General features: G+C 34.5%; 3 protein-coding genes across 3 annotated transcripts; all 3 read right to left on the bottom strand.

The window, feature by feature from the left end:
• Positions 1-447: 447 nt before the first annotated feature.
• LOC127101508 (probable receptor-like protein kinase At1g11050) lies at positions 448-2,601 on the bottom strand. Its single transcript, XM_051038940.1, has one exon. The coding sequence runs from the start codon at positions 2,465-2,467 to the stop codon at positions 617-619; it is 1,851 nt and encodes a 616-aa protein (XP_050894897.1). The 5' UTR covers positions 2,468-2,601; the 3' UTR covers positions 448-616.
• A 443-nt stretch (positions 2,602-3,044) lies between these two features.
• Positions 3,045-8,702, bottom strand: LOC127101510 (putative transferase At1g60990, chloroplastic). Its single transcript, XM_051038941.1, has 12 exons — positions 8,357-8,702; positions 7,924-8,025; positions 7,426-7,459; positions 7,159-7,232; positions 6,960-7,025; positions 6,784-6,848; positions 6,554-6,641; positions 6,413-6,478; positions 5,703-5,868; positions 4,086-4,169; positions 3,872-3,999; positions 3,045-3,441 (listed from the first exon to the last, which is right to left on the bottom strand). Exons 1-12 carry the CDS (start codon positions 8,558-8,560, stop codon positions 3,256-3,258), a joined length of 1,263 nt encoding a protein of 420 aa, XP_050894898.1. The 5' UTR covers positions 8,561-8,702; the 3' UTR covers positions 3,045-3,255.
• A 1,823-nt stretch (positions 8,703-10,525) lies between these two features.
• LOC127104853 (kinetochore protein NUF2 homolog) lies at positions 10,526-14,788 on the bottom strand. Its single transcript, XM_051041999.1, is given in 12 exon segments — positions 10,526-10,921; positions 10,923-10,972; positions 11,196-11,291; positions 11,507-11,664; positions 11,866-11,980; positions 12,230-12,283; positions 13,007-13,114; positions 13,325-13,414; positions 13,620-13,799; positions 13,894-13,987; positions 14,071-14,289; positions 14,376-14,788. Coding segments are annotated over 12 exon segments (1,386 nt in total). The 5' UTR covers positions 14,552-14,788; the 3' UTR covers positions 10,526-10,875.
• Between the last annotated feature and the right edge of the window lie 4,677 nt (positions 14,789-19,465).

The raw sequence follows: 19,465 nt of genomic DNA, 5'->3' as shown, positions 1-19,465 counted from the left end.
AATTCAAATTTAGTTAATTAGTTAGTTACTTATGTAGTTTTATAATCAATTTTTCCTTAAGAGAACTTTTTCTCATTCAATATTCATTAATTACTCTCTTTCTTCTCTTCCACTCCAATACTCTCTCTATCTTTCTATCAATTTAACTTCCGCAATTGTAAGGTGTGATAACACCAACATTTATCTCCTTCCAACCGATTTGAATTACTCTTTCTTCCACGTCATTAACGGGGACCTTGACTTTTTCTACATAAGAAACGCCGAAAATAGAAGACATTGGTGTCACAACTAAGTTGTCTGTCATAACAACTTTCCTAAACTACAGAAAAAAAACTAAAGCGTTAAATTCAAACAAATATGTAGGCTCTCTTATTTAAATAAGTTGAAGTTAGTAGTAGTACTAGACGGTTTTGGAAAGGAAAACATAATTAATCACATTGCATTGGATTGGATAAATCAAGAGCCATGTTTATAAACTAGTTAAAATTAATTGTGACTTGTTTGATTTTTTTTACAATATCTTCAATGGAAAACTTAAACCAACTAATGAATATATTTGGTTATCCAGAAGTTTGAATGGGTGGCAAACATGCATATTTTCTTCACATCTTGATTTTCACTGTTCTGCATAATCACCATTGGTAAACATGTGGTTTTCAAGAGTTATAGGTCTATCTGGAATTGGTGGAACCTCAATGTCACCTTCTAACATCTTCAAAGCATCCAAAATTGTTGGCCTCGAATCAGCTATTACATGACAACACAAAACTCCAACCACCAAAAACCTCTCCATCATATTTCTACCATTGGATTCTCCACCATCCACCAAGAGAGAACCATCCAAAGCTTCTGCTATATTTCCAGATTTCATTAACGACCAAACCCAATCAGTGATCAAGAAACTAGGTGTTCCTGATGAAGACATCTCAAGAGCTTTTCTTCCACACATAATCTCCAAAACAACCACACCAAAGCTGTAAACATCACTCTTTTCACTTAACTGACCATAAAGTGCATATTCTGGTGCAAGATATCCATAAGTTCCAGCTACTCTAGTGTTTAACTGAGACCTACTTTCACTGCTTTCTTTTGCCAGTCCAAAATCTGCAACCCTTGCTCTCATTTCTGCATCAAGTAGTATATTGGTAGCTTTGATATCTCTATGATAAATAGCAGGTTTAACTCCAAACTGCAAATAAACCAACCCAGTTGCCACATCTAAGATTATGTTTTTTCTTTGAGCCCAAGTCAACAATTTCTTTTCCTCTTTATTGTCCATGGTTGGAAAGAGATGATCTTCAAGGTTACCATTTGGCATGTAATCATAAACTAGATACCTATTTCTGTGTTCTTGTTTATGATTCTCATCAACCACACAACACCCTCTTAGCGGCACTAGATTGCGGTGCTTCAACTTGCTAATAATTTCGACTTCGGTGTAGAATTCATCATCCCCTTGAAAATCAGATTCTTCGATCCTTTTAACAGCGACGGTCGTGCCGTCTGACAGAATCCCCTTGTAAACTATCCCAGATCCACCTCTACCGATAAAGTTTTGGAGTGAAAAATTGTCAGTGGCCTTCACTAGTTCATCAAATTTGAACCAAATCGACCCTGTGTTTGGTCTAAATCTTAGAATGGACCTTTGTTCCGTTGGATCAGCATGGCTTAAAAAATTCTCAGTGCTTTTTCTCTTTACCCAACCAGTGTACCAAAAATAGAAGGCAAGCAAAGAAAACATGATAGCCATGAATGCAACTGAAGCTCCGATTAAACCAAAAACAAGTGCATGATGGCTCTTTTTTCTGGAAACCACTTGAGAGTTAAGATGAAGTTCGAGAATACAAGACATAACACCACTGTTTTCAGGGCCAAACTGATTCACAACTCCAGCAATGTAAAGTATGGTGAAGTAAAAACAATCTTTGGAATGTGAACTGTTACCGTCAATTTGATTCAGCTTCTCTTGAACTTTGAGTCCTTGATCAACACATGCATCACAATTGGTAGAAACACTAAGGTCTTGTTTACAAGAAGTGTTGAACAATGATGCAGGACCGACACTGCTGAACCAATCTTGCTTCGATTGTATACGAGCACATATATTGGGAGTGATAACAAATTGAAGTGGATCAAAGCATGAAGAAACAATGTCATTTTGAAGTGAGAGGGAAGTGAGGTTAGTTTGGAAGTCTTGAAGGCATGAGATGGAGGTAGAGAGGTTTGGGAGTTGGAAAAGAGAATTCTTGTTGAGGTTTTGAGCTAGTGCTATACCAAAAAGTGACAACAAAGTTTGACAACATAGTGGTTTGTTTTGGGTATGACATGTAGATGGGTTCCAAGGAACAGTTAACACATAATTCATGTCAACTGGACAGAGAGAATTGTTGGTAGAGGTAGAGGCAGCTACTGAGATTGAATTTGTAGACACAACAAAGATCATGAAAAGCACAAGAATGGACTCCATATGTATGACACTCTATGAAGTCTTAATGTTAACTATCTGTGATGTCTTAAGCTTTTGTTTTTTGGAGTCTATTTATGCATGTGTTGTGAGAATTGGTTTTGGGGTATAGTTGACTTGAGACATTGATACTTGACAGTGATAGCATTGTTTGAAAAAAGAAATTCCAAACAAAAGAACAGAACTGGTCATGGTCTTGTTTGTTGCATTATATAAATTCTTGATTGGTTAAACTAATAAGTTCAACGCGGCAATTCAATTTGAGAAAAAGACATTTACCAATAAAAATTGAGTCTTTCTTCAACTCAACAAACCTATAACAAGGGTAAATTCACACTTCAGAAAAAATGGATTGCTACTGAAAATAAATTTATAAGGGTTAATTTTTTTTATTCAATTTTTTTATATTAAAAATAATATAATTTTTAATGATATATCAAATTGAGATCCAACTGGTAATAATGATTGACTAATATTTAGATACAGCCTGTGGTCTAGTGAGTTTGGAGTCATTTTGGAATATTAATAAAGTTTAAATACACACTTGAAAATTATTGTTAATAACATTCAAAATCATAAATAAAGGAGACAAAGATAGAGTTGTATTAAGATGCACAAATTTACCACCAACATGATAAAAAAATACCATAATAGAATTCTTAAACAGTTTTACAAAAATTACAGTATTATTTATGCATGGATTTCTTCACTTCTACTCACAACATAATTATATCACCACCACACTCGAGGATAATAAGGTTGATGTCTACATTTCATGCCCAAGGAAGGAATCATGAATTTGAACTACCAGACAGTGGGCGCTGTTGAGAGAGAAAAGGTACTTCCACTACTGTTCCGCTGATGTTGTCTCCAACAATTACACTGTCTCCTTCTGAAGCAGCTTGTTTCTTGATGTAGCCTAATCCAAAGTGTTCAGATTGATTCCTTCCAGAGGCGTAACTAGTCAATTTCCCAACCTGCACAGTTTGCAGAAAACCATTAATTTTCTGCCAACTCATTCAATAAGAAACTGTAGGATTACAAAGTGTAACTCAACATCACTAGCACTAGCTTCCTGACTCATTTTACAAGATGGTTTCTCTAGATAAATGTCATAGTAAAAGAGCTCTTTTAGAGTGAGTTAATATAATATCTCTTGCATTTTTTGGTTAAAATTATGGTGCATTTTGAACTAAATCAATTAGATATATATGATCTTGATAGCTCAACTTAGAATCAAATTCATTATAAAGGAGCCATATCTAATGTTGTAACTGCAGTTTCACAAGGTAAGGTTCAGCTGAGAATTGCTATATATGTACTAATGCCCACATTTTCAACCATAGAAGATGTAGTTTTGAAAATAAAATAAAAATGTGAAGATTTTTCAAAAGAAAATTACAGAACCTTTTTCCCATCGACTGTAATAATACTGCCAGGTTCGGCGGCTGCAGAAAGATGAAATCCCCATAACCTCTGTTTGACTCCATCGTATGTTATGAGCCTAGCTATAGTCTCTTGACCTTTGTAACAGCCTGAGAAAATCAAATTTGGAGTAAGTAGCAGGCAAATCTTTGATACTTTGTGCAGATTGGTATTGGAAAAAGAGCACTCAACACACCCTTGTTTAGAGAAATTGAGTTCCATAGATAGGCTTCCAGGACATTGAATTCTTTTGTAAGCTCCATTCCAGGAGCAGGCCTTCCTGTGAAGTCAAGTTACAATCAAAATCATAGTTAATGTTTTTTCCAGTTTCATTATATAAGGCTTTCAATTTCAAAAACAAATATTATATGCTTAGTTATCTTTGTAGGGAGTATGAACACAGGTTATTCTTCGACAGAAGGCAAATTCTGCACTCAAGAATTGACATTCTCACAAGCAGTACGAAACAATATATAAATGATAATGTATTCTTCTGGCACTAAAAACCTTCATGGGCTTGAAACATATCTTACACACACCAGAAAAATCATGCTGAACATTAAGTCATTAACATCGAGGCAAGAATTAATGTGATGTGCTAATTCCCACTATTAGCAATAGCCAACTTTTTGAGGCAAACCATGTTTGATAGGCCGATAAAAAAACATTTATTTCATTAACATGACTCACTCTCCACTATTAATCCTAAATAATCATAAATTACAACAATTAATACATTAAATTCCTAATTCCAGAAAATATTGTGATGTATCTAACAGATTACAGCATCCAAACTTAAAATGCAGCTAGCTCATAAAGGGAGAGACCCAACTCTCAAACATTTGGGAAGGGGAGAGAACCAAGCTCTTGAAATTTGGTAGAACCGTGCTTCTGCACTGTTCTGTGCAACATTTCAATTCTGCACTGTTCTGTGTAACTTCTCAATTCTGCATAGTTGTGTTGCACAATTATGCGATTGTATGTTCTATCTCTAATTTGGGAACCTTTCCCCAGAGAGTATCCAATAATAAAAGGTTGTCATTCAATTAATTCCTATTGGTACCAGTTTCTATCAAAACCCTAATGAAAATTTCCCATTTAGCCCATAGTAGGAGTAACCAATCCTCTGAACTCTAAAATCTGAGTTTTAGGAGCATTCCACCTTGAGGAACTTTTTAGGTTATCAAGGGTGTCTCTTGCCAAATACCAAGAGAAGCACTTTTGTATACCCTGTCCTATCCTGAATCAAAGGAATTTCAAGATTGACCAAAGTTCCTAATTCAAATATTGTTGTCTATAATTTCCTATTTTGTGTAGAATATTACTATTTTAATATAATATCAGGATAAATAAGAAATCTGTGAATAATTAGCAAGATTAGTGAGATTTATTTTTATCAAGAAAAAGGAAAGTCAAAAAGAGTGCACAAGGATGATCACTGTCAAGGAATTAATTGAATCACGGTCATGAGTATTGTTGTGGTTGAGAGGATATATAAGGAGATGGGAAGAGAAATGGGGAAGGAAAAGAGTGGATTAAAAGATCATGGGAGATCACAATGCCTATCAAAAGTCCAGGGTCCCTTGTTCTTAAGACACCTCTGCAGGTTCCATTTTAAATAGATTGTTATCAGTTTTGGCGGTTGAATAACGCAGCATGCATATCTCATTTTTACACTTAGTCTTATCCAGTTTCTACCAAATGCAGGACTAAAATAACATATTGCCACGCAAAAAAAAAAGTAAATACCTTTAAGAAAAATAACTAGAAGATATATGCATACAATTGCCTCCAAATCTAAACAACTCTGTACCTTGGATAACCCTTAATTTATTCCAAGCATTAGAACCCATTGCGACAGCCCCTTGAGCGAGAATAGCTTTCCAGACAGATGGAGCAGCTGCTGGAGACATCATCAATGAAAAACCACCTTCAGAAATGATATTTCCAACACCTATAGTTATAGGCTGCTCGTCAACCTAAAATTGCAACATATATATTTGAGAAAATTTTCACAAGAATATTTTCAGATAATGTGGATGATAGAGAGCTAATCCTAAATTGCTAGAAAATAAAAGAGACATTTGATTTCATTCCTTGATTCTCTAATGTGTTGGACACTACATTTATAATACTAGTAATGGATAATTATCTAAAAGGCCCAAAAGATATTACAAGCCCAACGCAATAACATTTAAAATAAAATAACAACTAATATAAATTTTAATTCTAATTTAATATCTAAATTATTTATTTAATTATAAACTCAATAGGCTCCATGTCTTTCTTATTGTAGGGAAGTATCCATGAGATACAAATACAAGTAGCTTAAAAGCATGTATGACGCGATTGAGCATGTAAGGAGCTTTTGTTAAAAATAAGAAAGGTTGAGGCAGATAGACATAAGTATGCAGTCATTATCAAACATACATAACAAGATATATCTTCTAGAGAGAAACTGATGATAAGCATAGCAACTAGTAATTACTCACAAGAAAATAACTAGTATGGTGTCAAGCTTACATAAAAATGTTGATGAGTACCATACGGTTTTCCAACAAGATCGCCTAGGTTCAAGTTCTCCATCACCTGTTCGTGTCATTATGTTGAAAATCAACAATTTTGTCATTCTCAAAACTAAGTAGGTATGATAATTTCTCTTACCTGGCCACTTTTGGGTCCCACCAAAACAAATAAGCTGGTTTGCTTAGTGATGTCTTGAATCTCTACCTTATCAGCAAAAAATATGTACCTTGAAATCATTCCATGTAAAAGAATCAATTGATGTATTTGATAATATTCATCAGGATGACAATTATTTGTTCTTTATCTTATTTTCAGTTTTAATCTCCGTCGGTGAATCCTTATAATACGATATACAAGAAGTTACCTACTTGTTCAGCATTTCAGTTATGGTCCTACAAGTCTCTGGCGAAACCACTAAAGTTATTGCACTTTTCTGTCACAGCAACAAGAGAATGTGGTCAGCAAAATCAAAGTTACGGTATTATTACATTGTAGAGAAGATGAGCACAAATGAATTTTGAAAGAGGGGTGAAAAGAAAATTACCATGATCCACGCGTGTGCAATATCTATAGTTCGAGCTGTTGGTGTTACAAAAACAGTGTCACATCCCTAGGGATTTCAGTTAGATATCCTATTACTTAATCCTGTATTATAGTATAAAATATAAAAATGAATTGACAAGAACTTAAAATTGTAAATAAAACATAAATGCATTCAAATGATGCTACATTCTTCCACGTACTTGCCCTGCTTGTAGACATTCAAAGTTTGCAGTGCTCTGGTTGTGAAGGAACTGAACGCGGTCATCTCCACTCACTGTATTTCGAGTTATCCAAAATATTTGTGTTAGAAATTAAGAAAACATTAAATCGTGTTAAGGATAAACTCTCCCAACTGCTTACACCTATGGATTAAGAGTAATGCAAATTTGTAAAATTATATGTACATTTAAACGTTATGGGACGAACATCTTAGTGAATGCGTTGTTTTAATGTGGAAAAGCAAGTACCTCTTATCCGGCCGAAGTGTGAAAGATCCACAACCTATACCATCAGATTCCATTGAGAACTAAATTAATAAAATGACTAAATCCATTATATAACAATATAGTAATGAGCCTATATAAAATAATAAACATGCATTGAACTAAAAACACTTCAACACTGTATTAGGTTTTATAAAACTCAACAACACATTACTATGCGATAAACCGCAAGCCTGAGCTAATATCATCCAAAGCTCATCAAAGCCATGTAAGCTAGTTGACTTATAAAATTTCACAGTACAAAACAAGTTTTTCATAGAGAACAAGATACAAGTATGAAGCATCTTAAGAACAATAAACTAATCCATTCAAGGAACAAACAAGAACAAGTGCAGAATAAGAATATGCATTAGTTCTGATTTTTCAAAATGATTCTTTCAAATAAAGGTGCTCATGCAAAGAGAGCGAGAATAATATGCGTTTAGCTACAGGGATAAATGAATTACAAAATAGAATACATACAACAACCCCATTGTCTGCGGCATCCAGTGCTTCATCGTCATTACGAAATGTTTCAATTATTCCTTCCCCAGAAACCTCAGCGCCTGCAGTTTTGACAGTGTCCTGCAACGGTAAAGTTAACAATTGAACAATAAAAAATGTATGCTTAGTCTCTTTAATTTCTTTTCTCTCAAGCAATATCATTTGGGTATTTTAAAAAGGGTTTAACACATTCTTAAGAGTTAAATAACTATACACTAAAAAGTGTCTTACAGAAACATCCAGTCATATTTCAGTATCTACCACTGTGTAAACATGTTTTAAGAAGTAATATTATGATATGAGGAAATTGGAACATATCAATGGACATTTGTGTATAACTTGTTAACAAATTACAATCTCAGTACAACTCTAGTTATCAAACTCAAATTAATTGTGAAATGTAAGAAATTACCAGGAAATCGTGGTCGATGGGGGGTGGAGAAAGGTCGAAAGGTGAAGATTGAGCAGAAACATAGAAAGATGTTAGATTCTTCTTGTTGCGGAGGTGAGAGTAGAATCGAAGGTTTGGGAGTGAAGAAGGTTTGAGCGATAGTGAAGATGGAGACCATGGATGGTTTCGAAGGTTGAAGCAAGATGGCAATGACAGCGTTGACATCTCAGAGTAGGTTATTGATAATTACAGAGACAGATGCGCGTTTCGGAAGGAGAAAACATGAAATCAAAGAGTTTTGTTATTTAAACAAAATAACTTCACTAGAATAGAGTAGAGAAGATAAAGGATATCATAAAATAATAACTTAACCTAAAATTTATTACTATAGGTTGCCCTTTTTTAGTTAAAATTTCTATTTTAAATTTTAGTTGGATTATATAATTTAAATACTAAAAAAATGAATCTAAGTACTATTAACATTTCGAATCAATCTATCAAAATCTGAGATGTTGGGATTACCAAGGATACTGCCATCAACATTCTAAATCATATTATTACATTTGTGTGCATTTCACATGATTGTTCTCGTTGGATGAGACATGAGACATTTTATACTTGAGAAAATATTTTACTAATAGATTAGTATAATTCACTATGATGAGTTTCAAAGTATATGAAGATATCACTTAATTAGCCGGATACAATTCGCTCCTAGCGCGCCACAACCACCAGCAAGCTGCCAAAAAGAGTCGTCATCGTCGATATCATGTCCAATCCTATCATATAAACTATCCCCCGTGAAATAATAGTGGGTCCAAGAAGTCAATAGATTTCTCAAAGCGGGTGTCAAATTCACAATCTTTTCAGGTATTGTGGAGTCGTCTCAGTGTCCTGATTGTATTTAGAACAAAGATTTGTCTAGAGCATACCACAATGACATGACATCGATCTCGTAGGAATGGACTTAAGTATAGTTGTCCAAAGAAAAAATTTCACCTTCTCGGGAGCAGCAATATACCACACTCACTTTTAAGAGTCATTGTCTATTGTATTTTGAATATATTCAGGTATATTGAGTCAGTTATAATCATCCTGAGCAGTATAGATATCATTTAAATCGTCTTTTCAGATTAACCATCAGGCACCATAGAGTTCAAACAGATGGGGAGCGCTTTCAGGCGGTCACTAACACCCAAAGGAATATTATTATATAAGGAATTGAAGTTTCAATTCTCGTTCAAGTAAACATCATTCACTTACATTTCTAAATCGTGAATACCCACATAGAGAACTGTTCCGCTAATTTCCCTACCCCAGACCAATCGGTAAAGCAGGAAGAGGAGTTTTCATCCCTCCATTTAAATTCAAAATCGCCTTTAAGAGCATATAGGGCTTCCATAATTGCATTCCAAATAATTGATTCATATTTCTTTTTCATATGGTGTAGATACTCATATAGAGACCGATAAGTTTTAGATGTTGCTTGTGTGGAAGATGGCTAGTGGCCTTCTACGTTTATTATTTTTCGCGTCGTTTAGTTACTTTGTGTCGCTCTGATAGTGTAATATTTGGGTTGAGATCATTTACTTGTTCAATTCTGCGAGTTGTTATGTTACCTAAACTAATATTTTATTGAGGAAATATGGTTTCTATTTTGATGAGACAATGAAGTTGTATTTTTTTTAATTGTTTAAATTTTGCTGCTATTAAGTATAATTTGAGGGAGATGTTTAATTGAAAAAAGATGACACCCTTTTTGAGAAAAATACCATGCAAAATAAGAAAACCTAAGTATTTCTCCATATGAGTCCTCTTGATACATGTGCTAGAGACAAATGGATTTTACTCCCAGTGTTAGCAAAAAAGAACACATTTATTAATTTACTCATAATTTATTTTAAAATTAATTACTTAGCGGTGTCAATTATTTTTTAAATAAAATTATCAAAATTCATTTCATTATTTTTTTTAATACTTCCATTCATATCTAAAAATAGTTCAAAAAACAAGGTACTTTTATTTATAATAGTAATTTTATCTACAAATTATATTTGCCATTGCAACGAACCCAAAAACCACCATCGCTGCCATAGCCCCAAAATTTGATAACAATGTGGAGAACCTATATACCTTTGGCCTTTTGGCCCTTGTATGTGATAGTCATTTTCAATTTAGGAGGCGTTTGAATAAACAACTCAATCATATGCATTATGCATGTCTATGTACAACTCATTTCTACAACCAAAGGTTAAAAGAGGGAAAATAACTCAGTGTATCATCGGCTAAAATTGCAAGTCCTGAATCCTATGTCACCCCGATATCTGCAGCTGGTGTGCGGAAGACAAACCTAAAAAGCATTGCATGTAGTGTCTATGTTGGAATGTAGATATATACAATAATTTGAACATCCATCAAGCATAACAGCTATATATATCTTTTACACCTATGCCTTAATTAAGGAAAATAAATTGCTCTGTGATTCTACCAGGGTGTTGATGATAACGTGCTACAAATTTGTAGGCCAAATCTAGCCCGTATTAAATCGAAACCAAATTGTCAAATCCAGCTCCTTTAATGGACCAACTTTGGCCCAGATTCAGCCACACGTGCGAACTTGTCGCAATACTTACGAAACTGCAACAATCCATACATAACAATTCAGTTATTTCCCATTCACTATCAAAATAAGGAAGTAATTATCATCACTCGAAATTGACAATTAACATTCACGTGTCAGTGCACCAGTGCGGAGAACAACAACATAGAATCTATTTACCCAAAATAAAGTTAAAGGTAAAATTGATGTGAAAGTTTGCAACCTGCAAGGGACTTCAAAAGAAGATAAAATGTCACATACCGCTTCGACAACCTCACTTCTGCAACTATCCAACTCATCCACTTTAGCTGCTGCAGATTCTATTACTGAAGTAATTTCACTGTTTATGGCATCCACCTGTCAATTGTGGACAAAAAATAACAATTTGTTCATGACACTTCCCTGCTTTATTGGTATGAAAGAAAACGCAAGTGCCTATGGAATACTAGTTATGATTTCAAAAATATTAAGTATTCAGATAATAATAATTAATGTTTTCTTTAGTTATGGATGTACTTAAGAGTGTTTATACTTTTCAAAGGAGTTTTTCTATTCCACTTAATTAAAGATACCTTTGATAACACATTCTCGACATTTTTCTCTCTAGTTTCAATCTCAGATCTCTTTGATTCCACCTCTGATTTTTTACTGCTTAGGTATTTAGCTCCTTCCTCCATCACGGTATTGTAATTTTTCTCCAATTCCTTCTTCAACCCTTCAGTATGCTCAACTAAGGAGGGACAAACAAGCATAAGAAGAAGGGAAAACAAACACACATACTAAATTACCAATACACATGTTTAAATACTAACAGGTAATTTTTGAACAGGTTTTGTAAAATATTTTCATAAAAATACAGTTACTGCTTATATAATTACACCGCCAATTTGGAAATGGAGTACCAGCATTGCTTGCTTGCACAAAAACGCACCTTTGCTTTGCCTTTCAACCAATTGGGCCTCCAGTGACTTCTCCAGTACTTCTTCATCACCAAATTTAGCTTTTAATGCTTTAAGATTCTTTTCAACAGATTTAGCAGAATTGACCTATAGAAAGTGCTAAAAAATCAAACAAGAGGTTTTGCACAATAACTATCTTTGAAGGAAGAAAAAGCCCACAGATCATAATAGAATGTCTCATATCTTTTAACAGCATTCCCATCATGAACTCCATTCAAATACAAAAAGAAAGAAAAAATTGTTCCTCAATAAACAACCGAAAATTCGTAACAAAAATTTCAATCATCGTGCTAAATGACAGAGCAGGAGTCAAATAACCAGAGGACAGGGGTGTACCTGTTCTTCTATAGCCAGAATCTGCTTGCAATGCTTCGACATTTTCTTGTTAACCTGAAAAGGATTCATAAAGTGATTTATAATCAAGGACAAAACATTATATTATGAATAGAAGTCACAAGCCCATGAGATACTGTTTGTATTTTGTAGTTTGCTGCCTGGAATGAGCAAATGTCCACAAGGTCAGTGCCCGGAATTGATTAACCAATTAAAATGAATGACAACATCTATGAGACAATTTTTATAAAATCAGATTAAGAACTCCCATTAGCCCTTTATGTTGATGTTTATGCTTTAAGCCCATTACACAGTTTACCAAGGAAAATTCAACTTGCATAAGCCTAACTAACTGTTTCACAAATGGCCCCACAAAAATACAATCCAATAGATTGAGGTTGCAAATTGCAATTGCATCTTAAAGTAAATCTTAACTGGGAAAGAAATTCACCGGTCCAATGAATTGTATTGATAAGTATATTACGTTCCCCACAACCCAAAATGCAGATGAGAAGCGGTTTAATTTATGTAATATTTGTATCAACATACGCTTATATTTAACATGAATTATTACACAATTTCTTGTTTTTTAATATGAAGCACTTAAGTACTTGACTATCAACAATCCCGTCATAACAAATCATCATATTTATATCAGGGGGACTATTAGAAATCAAAGATAAATCAAGCCTTGTGGATATTTAAAACAACCATAACAAAATAAAAATTCTAAAAACACCTTAGTTTGGAAGGAGGGAGTACTATCTTGTGACAACATACCTTGGAAAAAACATTGATAAGGGTATTCTTCTCATGGAAAGTGTGCATGGCTAATCTTTCAGCATTTCTGGCCTCTTCTCGAGCTATTTTCTTTTCCTCTAAAGCCCTCTTCATGCAAGATAACGAAAGCAAATTTAAATAGGTAGACGCAGAAAAACAAAATCCTAGATCACTCTACACGGCAAGAACATATAAAATAAGCATGCAGGTTTTGTTCATCTCATAGTGCTAAACATTTCATGGTTCAAATAAATTTTAGTATCCTTCTACTTTCAGCTTACTTTCTAACTATTGGAGATAATCAAATGAAAATGATACCTGTACTTTATCTGGTGATTGAGCAATTTTCGAACGTAAATTTGCATTCTCTTGAACACTTTGTACCAAACTAAATTGAGCACCAGAAATCTGGGGTGACAAAAGGAAAATAGAAGTTAGGATTGTCAACAATTCACTTAAACTTCTATATCTGTAGTAGCCCAACTGTTCAATGTTCTAATCCCACATGAATGAATTGTGTACATAAACTTCTAATCCTCTAATGAAGTTTCTTCCATATACTATTCAAAAACCCAACATCAAGAAGTAGATTATGCTAAGACAATAAGCTCACCTTATCATCCATTTCCACAATCTTCTCCTTCAATTTCTTCAAATTAGTCCTTAAGGACATCTGTTTGTTATTCATGTCTGAAACAGTTTGTCGCAACTCTCTAACGCTTTTATCCACCTCCTCAACTAAAGGCATCTCCCTTTCTCGTCCTTGCTTGCATTCATCAATCGCCAAATTCAACTATAACAACCAAACCAAATGAACAGCAATCAATGAAACACCAATACCAACACACACATAAAAAATAAAATAGAAAACATTCACTATTATAAACCTGCATAATGTTATTCTCTTCAATCTCCACTATCTTCTGTTCTAAAGTGCCGACTTCCTCTACAATTTCTGATATCGAATTCATTCTTACATCCCTGACGTCAAAAAATTTACAATTAGGTCATGTTTTAGGGTTTTTCTTTATCTTTGCATAAGTAATTGAAGAAATGGGAGTAACCTGTCGACTAAGAAATTGAGAAAAGCACCGAGGAAGTACTCCGTCCGAGAAGGCTCGGGTGTGGCAAGATCGCCCAAGTGAAATTTCTTGGGACATTGGAGAATGTGAAGCACTTCCTTGATTTTGTTGCATAGCTTCAAAACGCGAACCGATCCAAGGTGAAGATCGGGATCATCAAGATGCTGTAGGACATCGAAGTCAAGATGTTCTTCATTTTCCCTGTGATAAATGAAAGAGAGAAACGGTAAAAAGAAGAGAATTGAAAAAAGTGTAACGAGAATGATTGAAGAGAGAAGAAGCGATACTCGAGGAGAAAACCAAGGTGGTTGAGTGTGCGGCTATAGATATCCAAAACGACGACGGATTTGGGGTTGGTGATGTCATTCTCCGATATGGATGCAATACCAAATTGTGCTAGGATTTGAATGATTTCTGACCGCTTCAGCGTCGGGTACTCGTAGTTCGACGGCGCCGCCGCCATATTCGTTAACACTATCGCACAAAACCCTAATCAGATCAAGAACGGAGAAGAAGCGTGTGAACAGTGACGGCAACTAAACCCAACAATGATTTGTTAAAAGACACTGTAACTGAGAATTGAGCTCTAATAAGTTTGAATTGCGAATCAGATTGTGAAGGATATCCTCTCGGAATTGTGTTTTAAATATTTGAATTTGAATTATTTTTTTCTTCAATGAGATAGTTAGTTAATCCAAATTTCTTATCATCTGTCAATTCTCAATTTCATATAATAATTTGTAAATTTTTAACAATTCAAAAATTTTGATGTAAAATATTCAAAAACATTTCAAATCTATGAATAGAATCACTATTCAACTATTTTTTACAACTCACCTTCGTGAACAAAAAGTAAAAGATTCGTTAGATAATCGTTAATGTTATAGACTATTTTAATAAAAAGAAAATTTAGTTTTGTGTAATTTTGAAAGAGATTTAGATAAATATTTGTAATAATTATTTCAACTAGATCGACGAAGTCTCTAATTAGCATCTCTTCAAAAATAAGAATTTCAACATATTTATCATTCGATTCTGAGATTTTTCTGTAACTTCATAAAATTCATTTTGAGAAGTGACGGATTTCTTCTGAATTGCTTAAATTAAAGCCACTTTGCAATCTCATATTTTTTATTAGATTCATAACCTTGCAATGATTCCAAATACACAAAGTATTTATTATTGCATGTATTATATCAGACATAGTACCTCTTGATATAGTCGGTATAATTTATCTGAAATTACCACTAAAAATTACAAATTTTTCTTAAAAAATTTGCTTGCATGCAATATTTTCATCGCATGGTATCCTTTAATGACTTGTCAAGAGCTTCAAAACAAAATTTATTTGTCATATGCGTTTTATCTTTATATAATTAGTTTTGTCATTATACATACCATTTAACTTGTTTATTTTAATGTCATTTTCTCTTTGCTCACTTGAGCCATGAATTGTGATTGTATATACTTGTTTGTGTATTTTGTTTGTGTTTGTGGTCTTAGGACCTTAAAGTACATAATAAAAACAAAAACCCTAAAAAATATTTGTGTGGACTGTTGGATTGTGATATGAGCTTTGTACTTAGAATTAGGCAACACTCCCTATGCAAAAGAATTTGGCCAATGCCAACTTTTCTGAAACCAAGTCATTGTGAATTGAACTTTTATCTGATGCAAATATTGAGATTCCTCTGAGTTCATCTGCTACATGGTCTTGATGCAAATGTTACTTTGAACCTATGTCTAATGCCTTATTCTGAGCCATTCAAGGAGTATGTCATCTGATACATGGGAGCTTAAGAAAAAGACTATGAAGTTACTAGCTTGGATGTGGTTATCTTTATTTGATGCTTTGCTCTTCATCTTGCTACTTGTGTATTGATATTGCTTGATTTTAAAGTCCAAGAGAAAAGTGGATTTCTATATGACATTCTTGTCTATTGGATTGCATCCTATTGGTCAGATCTTTTCAACTCTTAACTTTTAAATTCTTGCTTAGGATTAGTCTCTTCATATCCTCCCACTTCTTAAATTTCAAATCTCTCCCCCCTTTTTAAAATCTTCTTTGCTTGTGATTTCTAAACTTAGACTTTATTGCAAACTAGAAACTTTGGCCTTATGCCATTGCATTTTTTAACTCTTTTCTTAAACCAAACTTGTAAATGAATCTAACCACATTGACTTAAAATCAAAAGACAAAAAGAACTAACACTCATTCAAACTCTTTTAGGCCCCTTGGTGACTTTCTTAAACTTAAATTTTTTGTTAAAAGCAATTCACTCACTTTGAAATTGATACCACGAACTACGAGGTTTTGATCCCTCATTTTTATGTTGGCACGTAGGTACAAGTCCGAAGGTCTTGTCAAACACAAAAATATAATTAATGAATTTTTTTCTCATCCCCACACTCTATTTATTGCAAACATCTTTTATGCCAAAACACATACACACATAAAAAAGGGCTCTCTATGAGTATCTAGGACACTTTGGGTGTTAACACCTTCCCTTTGTGTAACAAACCCCCTTACCTGTAATCTCTGGAATTTTATTAGTTTTGATTTGAAAACTTCTTATATTTGGGTTTTGTTCGTACTTTTCCCTTTTCCATTGGAAACAATAAAAGTGAGGTGGCGACTCTGGTTTTATTGACGTTAAGTTTATCCATAGCTTAATGGTCATGAATTTACCGCTACAGAAATTAAGTGGAGACTCTGTTGGGGAGTAGTCCTCATTAGGTTTAGCCTACTTTTTTTATGTGTATATATGTTTGTGTATTTGATGTTTGTATATTTGTTTGTGTGATATAATCTGCTTGTTGTGCTTGGTGATCTCTGAGTGGTGAGATAAGTTCTAATCTGAACTTGAGTGCAATTAAGATAGGAAGATGGTATAGTTATGATCGACTTGTGTGGAGTAGTACTTAAAAAGTTGGCTTGAGACCCATCTACTCAGTGGAGACCCTTTTGGAGTTATGAATATCACACAAGTTATTTGTGGTTAGGCATTACTGTCTCTGATTTGGGGTCCGAGAAGCTGAGAACCGTAGAACATTTAACCCAACTTGGCCTATTTAGGATGTAGTGTGGAGACTGTTCAGGTGTAGACTTGATAATAGTTGTTACGTGATACTACACTCAGACGAGTTTCTCTTGAGAATATTATGGGTTGATGAGTCAGTCATCCTAACCTATAATATCCAATAGATGGAATTAAGACTCTGGGAACTTTTTAGAACATGATTTACAGGCTTTTATCCTTAGTACACTCCTTTGGGATGGTTCTTAACCTGACTCCATGCTCGTGATTCACAACAAACCCTTGATTCTTGGTTGATCCAATCAAGTCTTATCAATATCAATGGAACTTGGGTGTTGACAAGGTGAAAACCATAATCCACCAAAATGGATGATTGATCTTGACAATGACTTGATTCATCCCTTGACCTTTGTTTGTTTTCCTTATGTGTGATCCCTTATTTGTGATTTTTGCATTCATGCATTCATGCGCATCATGACATTCATCACACGAAAAATAACTTCAAGGAACTGAGACTTTATTTGCAAATATTTTTAGACCATCGATTATGGACGAAGGAATAGTAAGAAGTACAGTTTCAGATGTCCCGACTTGAAAGAGCTAAGGAAGCTATCATCTTTTGTATTAGATCCCTTCGACTTCAAGCAACATCATGGGAAGCTTCTGTTTGTATTGTTTGCTAATGTAGTTGAAGAACTCTTGAGTGTGTTGGTTCAGTTCTATGACCTTCTCTACCGTTGCTTCACTTTTCCTGATTATCAGCTTGTGCCTACGTTGGAGGAGTATGCCTATCTTTTGGGAATACATGTTTCTAACAAAATGTTTTTTAGTGGATTGGAGGAGATTCTCAGATCTCATCTTATAGCTGAAGCTCTTCATCTGAAGAAGTCTGAGATTGAGTCTCATTGGGTGAAGAAAGGAGGAATGTTTGGGTTAACTTCTGAGTTCCTTATTGGGAAAGCTACTGCCTTTGCTCAAGCCGGTGGTGTGGATGCTTTCAAAGCCATCTATGTGTTGCTCATCTATGTTTTGGCTTTGTTCCCTAACATTAACGGTTTTGTTGATGTTAACGCCATTAGAATCTTCTTGATTGGGAATCCTGTGCCTACTCTGTTAGGTGATATGTACTTTTCTTTGCATTTGAGGAATTCTAAAGGTGGTGGAACTATTGTGTGTTATGTTCCTCTTCTGTACAAGTGGTTTATTTCGTACTTGTCTCAGACGCCTGCTTTTATAGAGAACAAACAATGTCTACGATGGTCTTAGAGACTTATGTCTCTCACTAATAATGATATAGTTTGGTATGATTCCGCATTAAGTAGCTTAGATATTATTGATAGTTGTGGTGAGTTCTCTAATGTGCCTCTCATTGGTACACAAGGAGGAATTAACTACAACCCTACTTTGGCTCGTCGTCAAATTGGGTTCCCCTTGAGAGACAAACCTAATAACACTCAGTTAGAAGGTCTTTTCTATCAAGAGGGAAAATATCCCCAACATTTGAAGCAAAAGATGATTCATGCTTGGCATAATGTGCATAGTAAAGGAAGATATGAGCTTTGTTTGCGCAACTGTGTAGCTTTGGAAGCTTACACTACTTGGGGGAAGAAGAGAGATTTAGAGTTGAAGATGACATATGCTTGTGAGAGACCTATGTCTATGGTTGTGGTTGAGCCATTAACTCTCCCTAACTAAGATGTAGAGGAGTTGGAAGACGCACTCGCTAAGATGAAGCAAGAGAAGAATATGTGGGAAGAGCGGTTCCATGCTTTGAGCCGAAAGCATGAAGAGTTGCAGCTTGAGTCTAAAGACAAGGATGCACTTATTGAGCTTCTTGAAGACCGAGCAGTGAAGAGACAAAGAGAGTCAGAGGGTCCATATTCCTCTAGTATGCCTCAGCCTTCCGGTACTTGGAAGAAGATTATTGATCAGCTTGTCCTCGAGAAGGCTCAGATGAAGACATCTTTTGAGTCCGAGATTCGACGCATCCGAAGGAAGTACGCGCCTGCAGCCAGATCATCTGATACCGTTGTTAGGGGATCCTTAGGATGATTAGTTTCCTTTTCTCTTGTATTTGTACTTTTGGTTTCTGAAATTATACTCAATGTAATCCTTCCAAAATTATATGAATAAAAGATATTTTTATGGTCAAAACAAATTGTTACAATTGTTATTATATATTTACAAATAAAATAGTATGTTCCTTGAAAATAAAAACAATCAAAACATTGCATTTCATGCATCATTTGCATAAAAGATTTTTCTTCCGCCAGATGTCTTATTGGTTATTCTTCTGTGCTTCAGCCAAGCTAACTCACTAATACAACACTCGCGCCAAT

The sequence above is a fragment of the Lathyrus oleraceus genome, chromosome 7, assembly GCF_024323335.1.
Source record: "Lathyrus oleraceus cultivar Zhongwan6 chromosome 7, CAAS_Psat_ZW6_1.0, whole genome shotgun sequence".
Taxonomy (NCBI): Eukaryota; Viridiplantae; Streptophyta; class Magnoliopsida; order Fabales; family Fabaceae; genus Lathyrus; species Lathyrus oleraceus.
The sequence above is the reverse complement of the archived record's forward strand: the minus strand, read 5'-3'. Positions and strand labels throughout refer to the sequence as shown.